Source organism: Nycticebus coucang, chromosome X (assembly GCF_027406575.1).
Source record: "Nycticebus coucang isolate mNycCou1 chromosome X, mNycCou1.pri, whole genome shotgun sequence".
In the NCBI taxonomy this organism is placed as follows: domain Eukaryota; kingdom Metazoa; phylum Chordata; class Mammalia; order Primates; family Lorisidae; genus Nycticebus; species Nycticebus coucang.
This window is the reverse complement of record NC_069804.1, coordinates 81,600,279-81,614,789: the sequence shown is the minus strand read 5'-3', so window position 1 is coordinate 81,614,789 and position 14,511 is coordinate 81,600,279. Positions and strand designations below refer to the sequence as shown.

General features: G+C 37.0%; 1 protein-coding gene across 2 annotated transcripts in view; it reads left to right on the top strand.

The window, feature by feature from the left end:
- PHKA1 (phosphorylase kinase regulatory subunit alpha 1) overlaps positions 1–14,511 on the top strand; it is a 397,078-nt gene that overhangs the window by 101,920 nt on the left and 280,647 nt on the right. For both annotated transcript variants that reach the window (XM_053580169.1, XM_053580168.1), the window contains 2 exons: positions 846–924; positions 14,263–14,397. In XM_053580169.1, the coding sequence (XP_053436144.1) occupies positions 846–924; positions 14,263–14,397 (214 nt within the window). The remainder of the gene's footprint in view (positions 1–845; positions 925–14,262; positions 14,398–14,511) is intronic.

Sequence of the window (14,511 nt, the reverse complement as noted above, 5' to 3'; positions counted from 1 at the left end):
TCTGACTTTGTGTGTAACTTTTTATGACATTTTGAGCCTATACAGGAAGGTTCTCTTTCTCAAATGTTTTTCAGATTTGCTGGCAAATCTATTTCCCCACTGCAGGTTATTTTGATAAGCTATAATCCAGGCTTGTAGAGGACTGAAGGTGGGACTTAGCTATACTTTCTGAGTCAGACTCTTGGACCTGTTACATATGACCTTACACCTATTTTGTTTTGGATTTTTTTACCTACATCTGTGGCTGTTTAATTATCTTTAGTTGACATTACTAAAAGAGTTTAGCAGAAATGGACAGAACATTTTGTTTAAAATAATTCTTACCTGGTGACTTTCTCTTTCAATTAGAATAAATTAAATTCAATAAGAAAAGATATTCTTAAGGGAAAAATAGGTGAGTTCATCCTATTTCATAAAGAGCATAACTGAAGCCAAGATAATTTCTGCTGAGCAAAAGGAACAGCAGGCACATGAGCAAATAAGAAAACATCAGGACTAATGTCCTAAATTACTAATAAGCACTGTGGTCTAATCATATAATCATATGTGTATCCAGATGAGATATAGGACTAACTGGAAAAATTTTTGTTTATAATTTTTACCTCACCTGTTCCCAATAAAAGAAAGAATCTGTGGCTGCCAATAGAAATTATCTTCAGATAAAATTAATTTTGATGTGAATTCAGGGAATTCAAACACTTTTATACAGTGAAAGAATTTGTTTCCTTTCTGTACCTGCCTCTCAAATGTTATGATATAGCATTATGGGCACAGGAATGCCCTCAAACATTAGGGGTTTTCTTTTTTGAGATTTAATGATCCATCTTTTTATGTTTTTTCTTCAGGGATTTTTAGCTCCTGGAGAAATTGATCCCCTGAATCGTAGGTTTTCTACTGTACCAAAGCCAGATGTTGTGGTTCAAGGTATGTATTCTTATTCTCAGCAACTGAAATTTTATACTAAGTGTCTGGTTAGGGGCAGAGATCATTGGGCTAGTAAATTATGTCTTTATTCTTCAGCTGACATTTCATTAGGCTTCAAAAAGCACATAATGAACTTGGTTTCATATCATTTCAAAATTGCTGTTACTCTTAAACATAAATGAGTAATATGTCAGAGGACTCCAAAATATTATCTGATATTTTAACCATTCCTTATTTCTGGAAACTCCTTTCTTTTTAACTGTCATGATGTTTTGGCTTCTGGATTATCTCTGCTTTCTCCCTGACCACTCCTTCTTTGCTTTTTCTGCTACTACTCCTTTTTTTTCCATATGTTCCTAATGGTTGTGTACAAGAGTCAAAGACTCTTTGTATTTCTGTATTTATACCCTGTATTAGTTTGCTAGGCCTATCTCCCTCATGATAAATTTTCTTCCATGCCTCCAACTATTAACTCATTGGAGAGTTCTCCAAACATTTTTTTTTTGTTCCTAACAATTAAATTTAGGAACATCTACTCTATGTAAAACACTGGGTTGAGTTCTATAAACATCTTAAGAACTCTAGTCCCAATAAGTATAAAACATCTCTTGCACTTGTACTTCAAACCCAAGACTAACCTCTTTTGTCTCCATCCCATCCTTTCACCTTTCCCAGTAAAAGAAGATCTTCCCACGTTTCTTATCTATTTCAGTGATATTACCATTATTTTAGTCTCCTAGGATAGAAGGCTTGGGATGATTTTTGAATCTCCAACATCATTATCCAATACAGTATTAAGTCCTGCTGTGAAGCTCCTTTCCAATGGTTCCTTCCAGAGAGTTGACTTTGGAGTTGGTTCTATATGGAAAATAAGCCTGTGTGTTTTTTAAACATTCTTAGACTTAGTATCCCATGTGGTCATACAGGTAGTTCTTGCTTTATAGCAGACATTATACAAAGATCATTAATCTTTCCTTCCCATGTTAAAGGTCATTGGTCTTTGAAGCTAATGCCATCTGCTTATAATGATCTCCTGGTTGCTCTAATATTCATTGAAAACTTTGAGACTTGGCTCACAGCTTCCTCTTCCTCCCAAAATCCTGCTGTAGAGCTAAATTTCAGGATTGGGGTAGGTGCCATCTAACATTTTAGCCTCAAAATTCTTGGTTATCTCTTTGGAAGAAAGTATGGAGACTCTTCAAAGAACTAAAAATAGGTCTTCCATTTGATCCCACAATCCTATTACTAGATATCTACCCATAAGAAGAAAAATCATTCTACCATAATAAGGACATTTGCAATAGAATGTTTATTACAGCTCAATTCATAATCACCAAGATGTGGAATCAAGTCAAGTGCCCATCAACCCACAAATGGATTAAAAAAAACTGTGGTATATGTTCATTACCATAGTTTTTCCATACACCATGGAATACTATTTAGCCATAAAAAGATGAGACTTTATATCTTTTGTATTAACTTGGATGGAGTTAGAGAACATTCTCCTTAGTAAAGTATCATAAGAATGGAAAAGCAAGTATCCAGTGTACTCAATTCTAATATGAAACCAGTAGACAAAAAAGTTCACGCCCACACAAGAGAAAAACACAACTAAACTCAAGTGGGGAGGGAAAGGAAGAGGGAAGGAGATTGGTGTGCTCTCATTTAACAGGCATGATGTAAAGGTATATAGCACACCTCCTGGGGAGGGGCACAACTATAACTTGGACTTTACCTAATAAATGCAAACAATGTCACCTAATTGTATCCTCATATTAATCTGAAATAAAAAAAAATAACTCTTGGCTATCCATAACTCTAGTGACCTTTCCTGTATCTCCATTTTAGCTACCCACTCCAAGGACCAAACTTTAGGACTCTTACCTCAGAGATCTAAAATTCTAATATTCTACTCTCTGGTCATAGCCTCATATTATTTCAGCTTTCATTTTCTTCCTGTTGTTCTTGTCTCTATTTTCTCCTAGTCTTCCCTTCCTTACCTCATGGTTGATTAAATCTTTCAGTCACCCATGCACTATACTTGTACTATACTCACCTGAAAAATCATTGTCCCTAAAAAGTCTTGTAATTCTCAATTTCGGATCCTATACATGTCGTGCTAATAGCTTCCAGGGGAAAAAAGTCTCACAAATGTACCAAGTGGTTACACTGGAAATTCATGCTCTCCAACTGAATTAGATCTACAGTTCCGCATGTTAGTCCTTGTTCTTATCATTAGCATTTTCTTGCTTCTCAATTGCTATTCCAAACCTTCTCTGTTTTCAACCCCATCCCTTGTTTTCAGCCTAATTCTTTGCCTGCTTCTTCATGCATGATAATCTCATTGTAATACTCTAATCTTCTTCAATTTCCCAAACCTCTCTGCTCCTACAATCTTACCCAGCCTTGCCTTCTTTTGTCTCAGAAAAAAGATTTCTTTTCCAAGGCCAAATCCTCCTTCTGATGCTGAGCTCTTCCCCAGCCTTCTTTAGAAACTTCATCTTTAATGGAATCTTTAAACTCTTCTGCTCTGTTGATTGTTTTTTTTTTCTTTTTAGTCTATTGACATGTTCATCTCCCTCTGTAACTATGTTATGTAACTTCTTCCTTTTCATTTAAGCTTTTGCTTCTTTATATTCCATTTATTCTGTAGTCCTTTGCAGTTTGGCTTATTACTCTGAATGTGCTTATGCTCAAGTTACTAGTGACCTTTGTATTGGCAAATTTGGAAGATATTTTTCAATCTATATCTTAGTGAATCTTTCTATTCCATTTATCATTTATCTTTTTGGAAACTCTTAACTCTCATGTCTTCTATGATACCATACTTTTGAATTTCCTTCATCCTAGATAAAGCACTTTTATGTACAGTTCTGGGCATCCTCTTCTTTTTGTTCCTTAATCACTGGTGTATCTGAGGGTTCTGTCAATAGCCCACTGCTCTTACTCAGAATATTTGTTTCTATCTCTCAGCCTCCTCATATTCCAAACCTTTACTCTTTTTTCACCTTATTACTTCTTACCTCACTCTCCGAACATGACCTCACCTCCTATGCCATAGAGAAGATATAAGCCATGAGAAAAGAACTTCTCAATTCCACCCCAGGCTTCATCTGCCTATTCCTTATATAGTGGAATTTTGCAAGGTTATATTCCAGGTACTTGTATCCTCTGTATTTTCTCTTTGTCCCTGTGCTAATAACTTATGAATGTATACACATGTCAGCTTCTTTTAAGGTAGCCCCCCCTTGGATGTCTCACATGCACTGTAAGTTTATTCAATATGTCTAAAATTAATCAGCTGCACCCTCCTACTATTATGTCACTCATAACTGCTTTGTGTCCTATATGCCTATGTTATTAAATGGCATGCCATCTTCCTGGTCACACAAATAAACACCCAGAGAATCCTTCTCAATATCTCCCTCGCTCTAACTTCCTGCATTCAATCAGTTAACAAGTTCTGATTTTTTTACTTCTAAATAATTCTGAAATCCGTCCAGGTTTCGTCAGTATCAATATCATGATCTTAATGTAGTAATAAACATTTCTCCTATGCATTACTGCAAGAACTTTTTATCTGGTCTCTCTGTCTTCAGTTTAGGCCCACATAGTCTATTAGTTTATTCTTTCATTATTAACTAAAAAATGCTCTTTTTAAGATGCATATATTGATGTTATTCATCTGATTATAACTCTGCAGGAGCTTCCCATTTGTCAGTCTTTAGGATGTGGCTCCTGACCCCATATCCAACTTTATTTCTCATCACTACCTCTTTTTTCTGTTGTTGGGGATTCATTGAGGGTACAAGATGTGTCACACACTGAGACCCCACCTGCTCCCTCTTTCCCTCTCTCCGATCTTCCTTTCCCCAATACCCCTCCCTCCTTCTCTCTCTGCTCTCCCCTTCCCCACCCGCTACCATGTCATTAATTGTCATTAATTGTCTTCATATCAAAATTGAATAAATAGGATTCATGCTTCTCCATTCTTGTGATGCTTTACTAAGAACAATGTGTTCCACTTCTATCTAGGTTAATACAAATGCTACAAAGTCTCCATTTTTTTAATGGCTGAATAGTATTCCATGGTATACATGTACCATGGCTTATTAATCCATTCCTGGGTTGGGGGGCATTTAGGCTATTTCCACATTTTGGCGATTATAAATTGAACTGCGATAAACAGTCTAGTGCAAGTGTCCTTATGGTAAAAGGTGTTTTTGGTTTTTTTTTTTTTTTCCTTCAGGATAGATGCCCAGTAATGGGATTGCAGGATCAAACAGGAGGTCTATCTTGAGTTCTTTGAGGTTTCTCCATACTTCCTTCCAAAAAAAGGTTGTATTAGTTTACAGTCCACCCAGCAGTGTAAAAGTGTCCTTTCTCTCCATATCCACACCAGCACGTGCAGTTTTGAGATTTTGTGAAGTGGGCCATTCTTGCTGGGGTTAGATGATATCTCAGGGTGGTTTTAATTTGCATTTCTCTAATAATTAAGGATGATGAGCATTTTTTCTTATGTTTGCTAGTCATTCATCTGTCTTCTTGAGAGAAGGTTCTGTGCATCTCTTTTCTCCATTGATCTATGGGATTGTTGGATTTTTTCATGTGGATTAATTTAAGTTCTCTATAGATCCTAGTTATTAAGCTTTTGTCTGATTCAAAATATGCAAATATGCTTTTCTATTTGCTATGATTGTTGTCTCCTTAGCTGTACAGAAGCTTTTCAGTTTAATTAAGTCCCATTTCCTTATTTTGGTTGTTATTGCAATTGCCATGGCAGTCTTCTTCATAAAGTCTTTCCCCAGGCTGATATCTTCCAGTGTTTTTCCTATGCTTTCTTTGAGGATTTTTTTATTGTTTCATGTCTTAGATTTAAGTCCTTTATCCATCTTGAATCAATTTTTGTGAGTGGGGAGAGGTGTGGGTCCAGTTTCAGTTTTTTGCGTGTGGATATCCAGTTCTCCCAGCACCATTTATTGAATAGGGAGTCTTTCCCCCAGTGTATGTTCTTGTTTGATTAATCGAACATTAGGTGGTTGTAAGTTGTTAGTTTCATTTCCTGGTTTTCTATTCAATTCCAAATGTCTATGTCTCTATTTTTTGTGCCAGTGCTATGCTGTCTTAACCACTATGGCCTTATAGAACAGCCTAAATTCTGGTATACTGATACCCCCACCTTTATTTGTATTACTAAGAATTGCCTTAGCTATACAGAGTTTTTTATACTCCATGCTGCTGACATAAGGAACTTTTTGTAAATCCTAGCTCTGCCTTATTCTCTGTTCTCTTGAGCCTTTTTCCATGCTGTTTTTTGTCTGGAACAATTTCTCTCTTTTGCCATCACCTCCACCAGATTAACTCTTTTTTGTTTTTTATTAAGTCATTTGTACATAGATCATGAATACATTTATGCCATTGTGGGATTCAATGTGTTGATTATTTGTACAAACTGGAGTGCTTACATTCTACTAACATAGCCTTCACCTCATTTACCCAATTACAGGGTTAAGACATTTATGTTCTACACCTGATAAATTGAGCTTGTGCTTGCAATATGTTCCATAGGTAGGGTTCCACCATTAACCCTCACTCTATTGGCCCACCCCCTCACTTCCCCTTGTCTACCTTTCCCTCCTTCATCCTAGGCTATAGTTATAATTCATCTTTCATATGAAAGTGTGAGTGATTATAAATTGGTTTCAAAGTAGTACTGAGTACATTGGATATTTTTTTTCCATTCCTGACATATTTTACTAAGAAGAATATTTTCCAGCTCCATCCATGTAAATATAAAAGAGGTAAAGTCTCCATCTTTTATTAATGCTGCATAGTATTCCATTAATGCTCCATAGTATTCCATAATAAATTAATAATTTATTAATCCTTTTATGGTTCGATGGGCACTTGGACTTCTTCCCTGACTTTGCATTTATGAATTGAGCTGCAGTGAACAATCTGGTACAAATATCTCTGTTGCCAAATGATTTTTGGTCTTTTGGATATAAGCCTAGAATAGGAATTGCAGGATCAAACCTCAGGTCTACATTTAGATCCCTGAGTATTCTCCAAACTTCTTTCCAAAAGGAACGTACCAGCTTGCATTCCCACCAGCAGTGCAGAAGTGTTCCCTTTTCTCCACATCCACACCAACATCTGTAGTTTTAGGATTTTGTGATGTGGTCTACACTTACTGGAGTTAGATGGTATATCAAAGTAGTTTTGTTTTGCATTTCTCTGATGGTTAAAAGTGATGAGCATATTTTCATGTGTCTGTAGACTGTAGCTTATTCAGAGAAGCTTCTGTTCATGTCTCTTGCCCATAATGAAAGGGGGTCACTTGCTTTTTTCTTATTAATAAGTTTGAGTTCTCTGTGAATTCTTATTATTAGACCTTTGTCAGAAATATAACCTGCAAAAATCCCACGTTCTGAGGGCTGTATGTTTGCTTTACTTAGTGTGTTCTTGGCTGTGCAGAAGCTTTTTAATTTGATCAGATCCCAGTAATGTATTTTTGATGTTGCTTCAATTGCCTGGGGTGTCCTCCTCATAAAGCATTCTCCCAGACCAATTTTTTCAAGTGTTTCCCCTTCAGTCTCTCCAAGAATTTTTATAATTTCATGTCTTAGCTTAAGTCCTCTAGCCATTGCGAGTCAATTTTTGTTAGAGCAGAAAAGTGTGGGTCCACATTCAGTATTCTACAGGTCACCAGCCATTTCACCCAGCACCATTTGTTGAATAGAAAATCTTTTCCCCAATTTATAATTTTGACAGGCTTATCAAAGATCAAATGACAATAAGTATCTGGGTTCCCCTCTTGGTCTTCAATTCTGTTCCATACATCTACCTCTCTAATTTTGTGCCAGTACCATGCTGTTTTGATCACTATCGATTTATAGTATAGTCTGAAGTCTAGAAGTGTGATTTCTCCATATTTGTTTTTGTTTCTGAGTGATGTCTTGGCTATTCAAGCTTTTTTCTGTTTCCATATAAAATGAAGTACTAATTTTTCCAGATCTTTAAAGTAAGACAGAGGTGCTTTAATAGGGCTTGCATTAAATCTGTACATTACTTTGGGTAGTGTAGACATTTTAACAATGTTGATTCTTCCCAGCAATGAGCATGGTGTATTTTTCCATTTGTTAACATCTTCAACTATTTCTTTTCTCAGAGTTTCATAGTTCTCTTTATAGAGATCTTTCATGTCCTTAGGTAGTTACACTCCCAGATATTCCGTCTTCTTTGGCACAATTGTAAAGGGAATAGAGTCCTTGATTGTTTTTTCCCCTTGACTGTTGTTGGTATATATAAAGGCTACAGATTTGTGAGTGTTAATTTTGTATCCTGAGACATTCCTGTATTCCTTGATCACTTCTAGGAGTTTTGTAGTTGATTCCCTTGGGTTTTCCAGATATACAATCATATCATCTATGAAGATTGAGTGACAGTTTGATCTCCTCTGGTCCTATTTGATCCCCTTGATTGCTTTCTCTTGCCTGATTGTGATGGCTAAGACTTCCATTGCAATGGTTAAAAGCAGTGGAGGCCATGGGCATCCTGTCCTGGTTCCTGATCTGAGTGGAAATGGTTTCAATTTTATTCCATTTGGTTTGATATTGGCTGTTAGTTTGCTATAGATGGCCTCTATCAGTTTCAGAAATGTTCCTTTTATATGTTTTAAATGTTCCAGAACGCTATTCCCTAAGCGTTCTGATCAAGAAAGGATGCTGGATACTATCAAAAGCTTTTTCTGCATCAATTCAGAGAATCATATGGTCTTTGTTTTTTAATTTGTTTATGTGATATATTATATTTTAGGTATATTGAACCTTCTTTGGGACCCTGGGATGAAACCTACCTGTTCATGATGTATTATTTGTTTGATGTGTTGCTGGATTCTGTTTGTTAGGATGTTATTGAATATTTTTGCATCAATATTCATTAGAAATATTGGTCTATAATTTTCTTTTCTTCTTTGGTCTTTTTATGGTTTGGGAATCAGGGTGATATTTGCTTCATAGAATGTTGGGAAGTATTCCTTCTTTTTCTATGTTTGGGAAAAGGTTAAGTAATATAGGTACTAGTTCCTCTTTAAAAGTATGTTAGAATTCTGATGTCGAGCTTTCTGTTCCTGGGATTTTCTTTTGGGGGAGATTTCTTATAGTTGATGCTTATTTCAGAGCTTATTATGGGCCTGTTCAACATTTCCACTTCTTTCTGGCTAAGTCTAGGAGGGTAGCATGTTTCCAAGTATGGATCTATTTCCTTCAGATTTTCATACTTCTGAGGATAGAGTTTTATGTAATATTCATTAAGGATTTGTTGAATTTCTGAGGAGTCTGTTGTTATTGGCCTTTATCATTTCTGAGTGATGAAATTAAGGATTTTACTCTTCTGCTTCTGGTTATGTTAGGCAAACGTTTATCTATTTTATTGACCTTTTCAAAAAACCAACTTTTTTTTTCGTTGATCTGTTGTATGATTCTTTTGTTTTCAATTTCATTTAATTGTGCTCTAATTTTGGTTATTTCTTGCCATCTTCTGGGTTTAGGGTTGGAATGTTCTTCCTTTTCCAGTTGCTTGAAATGTCCCTTAAAGTTGTTGACTTCTTTTGAGAAAGGCTTGCAACACTATAAATTTCCCTCTTAGGACTGCCTTTCCTTCTTTCCCAGAGGTTTTGGTAATTTGTATCTTCATTATTGTTTTGTTCCAAAAATTTGGTAATTTCCTTCTTAATCTTATCTATGACCCAGCTATCACTCAGCATGAGGTTATTTGGTTTCCATATTTTTCTATGAGTATGCGGATTCCTGTTGTTACTGAGTTCAACTTTTATTCCACGATGGTCCGAGAAAATACAAGGAATTATTTCTATTCTTTTAAATTTGTTGAGGTTAGACTTGTGACCTAAGATGTGATCAGTTTTGGAGGATGTTCCATTGGCTGATGAGAAGACTGCGTATTCACTTTTGTTAGGGTGGGGCAGCACCTGTGGCTCAAGGAAAAGGGTGCTGGCCCCATGTACCAGAATTGGTGGGTCCAAATCTGGCCCCAGCCAAAAAGAAAAAAACAATGGAGCTTTGCCTATGGTTCATAGGAGTGGGGCGCCAGACCCATATACCGTGGTTGGTGGGTTCAAACCCGGCCCTGGACAAAAACTGCAAATAATTAGAACAGGAAAAGTTTTGTTAGGATGGAATGTCCCATAGTTGTCTGTTAAATCCAATTGTTGAATCGTTCAATGTAAGTCTAAAATTTCTTTGCTTAGTTTCTTATTGAAGGATCTATCCAACCGTGCCAAAGGGTTGTTAAAATCTCCGACTTTTATGGTGCTGGAGGAAATCAAGTTGCTCATGTCTGTTCGAGTCTCCATTATAAATTGAGGCACATTCTGGTTGGGTGCAAAAATGTTAATAATTAAAATCTCATCATGTTGAGTGTTGAGTGTTGCCCTTAACAAGTATGAACTGACCATCCCTATCTTTCCTTACTTTTGTTGGTTTAACGTCTATTGTATCAGTGAATAAAATTGCAACATCTGCTATTTTCTGATTTCCATTTGCCTGAATTGTAGGTGACCATCCCTTCACCCTGAGACTATATTTATCTTTTAAGGTAAGATGAGTTTCTTGTGTGCAGTAGATGTTTCGCCTGAATTTTTGTATCCAGTTAGCCTACCTGTGCCTCCTTAGAGGACAATTTAAGCCATTCACATTAATTGAGAATATTGATAAGCCTGGTAGTATTTTGGGTATCAAGTTTCTTGAAAGTCCAGCGGACATTTTTAATCCTTTCACCTCTTTGGAAGTTGGAATTTGATCAAAAGTTTCTGAGTGAGTTTACTTTGGTGGAGGAGGATTGTGCTGTTCATTATGGAGGATAGGTCTGAGAATATCCTGGAGAGCTGGCTTAGTTATGGCAAATTTCTTGAACATGTGAGTGTCATTAAAGTATTTAATTTCTCCATCATAAATGAAACTCAGTTTAGCTGGATACAGGATCCTTGGTTGAAAGTAATTTTGTTTTATGAGATTAAAAGTTGATGACCACCCTCTTCTAGCTTGAAAGGTTTCAGCAGAGAGATCTCTAGTCTTTGTAATGTTCTTCCCCTTGTAGGTTATGTTTTTCTTACAGCTGGCTGCTTGCAGAATTTTCTCTTTCATATTAACTTTGGTGAAGCTATTTATAATGTGTCGATGAGATGTTTTATTTGTGTTGAGTTACACTGGGGTTCTGAACCTGTCTGCTATCTGAATTTCAGAATCTCTTGGCATGTCTGGGAAGTTCTCCTAGATTATTTCGTGAAGTAGAGCATCTGTATCCTTCAAATCAACCTCGTCACCTTCAGGAATTCCTATAAGGCGGATATTAGATCTCTTTGAATTATCCCAAAGCTCTCGGAGAGAATAATCCACTTTTGCTCTCCAGTTGTCTTCCTCTTTGAACATTTGGGAGTGTTCAAGAGCTTTGTCTTCAATATCAGAGACCCTTTCTTCTGCCTGCTCCATTCTGTTACTGAGGGATTCTACTGTATCTCTCAAATCTTTGAAAGTATCAAGTTCTTGCCTCAGTGTGTCAAAATCTTTGGTGATTTTTGTCTTTGAATCCGTTGAATTATTGAGACATCTTTTAAATTACTCCTTGAAATTCTAATTCTGTCTTTACCTCCATTCTATTGATCTTATTTGCTATCTAAGTTATGAACTTGATTTCTGACATCTCAGCCATTTGTTTATGAATGGGATCTTGTGGTGTGTCCGCCATTTCATTCCTTGGGGGAGTTGATATACTGTGATTATTCATGTTGCCAGATTTTTTTCCAGTGATTCTGCCTCATGATTGTTTTTCACCGGTTGGCTATCTAGGCAGGTAAGGTGAAATTGGATTGGGAGCTGCTTGAGTTGGGGTTACCCAGCCCTTTGTCAAGGTTCTGGGACTGGTGACTGCAGTTTTTTCCCCTACAGCTTTGCAAAGGACCCATACAGTATTACAGTCGGAGGCTGAAGAGACCTGCTTGGTGTGGTGGGGTTAGGTGACTCTGTCTTGTATTCAGCTGGTCCTTATCCAGTCCTAGTGGATCAGTAACTTTGGTTTCATGTCTCAGCTTGAGTTTGCTTTCTTGGAGTCGCAGCTTTCCTCAGCAGAGGTGACCTGCAGTTATCACTCTTCTCTCTCAGCTTGGCTCCCAGTCTTCAGCTTAATTGTGTACTTTCTGGTCATTATTCTTACCCTGGATGGGAGCTTCTGTTGAAAGCTGGCTCCAGTCAGCCATCTTCCCCCTCCCCTCAGATTAACTCTTACTCAGCCTTCCAGTAGAACTCAGTGTCACTGTCATTTTCTCCATGAGTGGATCATGCCTATTTATGAATCCCTACCATTTGGCAGTGCCTAATACATGAAAGGCACTAAATAATAATATTCTAGGTGATTCTCTTGCCTCAGCCTCTCAAGTAGCTGGGACTATAGGCACCTGCCACAACACCTGGCTATTTTTTTGTTGCAGTTTGGCCGGGGCCAGGTTTGAACCTGCCACTCTTGGTATATGGGGCCGGTGCCCTACCTACTGAGCCATAGGCGCTGCACAATATTCTAAATATTTTATTATAAAATATAAACAAAAAAACCAAGTTGCTTAGGTTGAAAGTTTTCCATGGGACTGAGACCGTTGTTTACTTGACTCTTCTTCAGTCTTCTGTACTCTAACTACCAACTACATTGGCTGAGAAGAGTGCAGTTTGAAAAGCGTTGCCCAAGGATACAATACAAAACAGAATCCTTAAGGTGACACATATGCCCTGTATGATGACCTAGCCCCTGTCTTCCTTTCTCAATTCATTTTTTGAACACTTTGCAAGATGCTTCATGCTATAGTAATATTGAAGTGTATGTGGTTCTCCTCACTGTCTCTTCCCATATACATAGTACAGTCATATTCTTTTTCTTCTCATGTAGTTCATTTTGGACTCTTTACCTAGAATGGCTATCTTCTTCCTATCTTCTTCTGCCTAATTTATTCAGTCTTTTAAAATCAAGTTTAGGCATCAACTCTTTTAGGAAACCTTTCCTAAAACCACCCTTCCCAATCTAACACCAGATAGTTGTCACCCCTGTGTGGTCTTACAATATTTTATGCATGTTTAGCAGGTTATTTTATAATCAGTTCATGTGTGCCACCTCTTTTATAATGTGAGCTTCTTGTATGAGAGACTAATTTATTTGTTTTTATACCCTTATTGCCTAGCATAATACTTTATCTATTTAAGTGTTTAATAAATATTTATGAATGAATGAGTGAATAACCACATGTGTTTCCCTGGACTATTCTTAGGCAATTCTTTCTCTGTGCATTTTCCCTGAAGAATCTCTTTCATTTTTGTGTTCTCAGAACTAATCAAGGTAGTGTTGTGTGCAGGGTACTATGTAATTACCATATCCTGCCCAGATCATAGCAATCTATTAGCTTGAAGTTCCCAAGATGGAAAAATATATAAAGGATAATGACAAAGGAAAGCAAAGTAGCTATTTGTTAACCATGCTTTGCCCCCGAAACCTCAACAGAAAATATTGTTGATGTGGAATGAGCCACGTGGTACATTATTTTCCCTGTAGACAATCCAACACATCTATCAGGACTACAGGAGCAGGAGTAGATGACATGTTTGCCTCTTGTGCTTAGTGTCTAGTTAGCCAAAGCCAACCAGGTGTCTGTCCCATGGGGGTGGGGGGAAACTCGGAAGAAAAGAGAACTAACTAGGCTGGGCAGGCTCTGAGTCCAGAAAGGTATTATATCCATACTTGCTCCTTATTCCCCACCCAAAAACACACAATTTCAACTATAATACCTTCTGTATGTTGATGACTCAAGTCTTATCACCAATCTCCCTGCCTTCTACCTTCTCTAGCTATAGGACAACTCTTGTCATTAGGGTGTCCTTTATTACCCTCACATTTCTGGTGTTGACCTAAAGTGTACTGATATGAAAGACTGGGGACTCAATTTTATCAAAGCTATAATAAACCTGATGATAGATGTTTTCCCATTTACACACAGAATCTCAGATACACGTATAAAGAGAATGTGGCATTCTTAAGGAGCACATTGGTACTTAGCCAAAAAGCACAATCTAATACTTCAATCGTGATATCTTTTTCCTTTCCATTTAGAAAATTTTGTTAAGTACCTAGCATGATAACTATTTCATCTAAGTTCCTCAATAACTGTTAATTTCCTCTGCTTTCTCTTTTTGCCCTTCAAAAGAAATTATGTGGCTTGAGAAATTTTTAGGTTCCTATTGAGATGAACTTTTCTGTTGACCTCATCTCCTTTCTTTCTTTTAGTCTCTATTCTAGCTGAAACAGAAGAAATAAAGGCCATTTTGAAGGACAAGGGAATTAATGTGGAGACTGTTGCTGAGGTATATCCCATCAGAGTACAACCAGCTCATATTCTCAGCCACATTTATTCCTGTCTAGGTAAGGAGATGGGACAACCTGCTAGAATCAAATGATTATTCAATGCAGACTGATTTCTTCCTTTTTTATTTTACTTGATCTACTACTGTTTTGTTAAACTGGATCTGGAAAGGA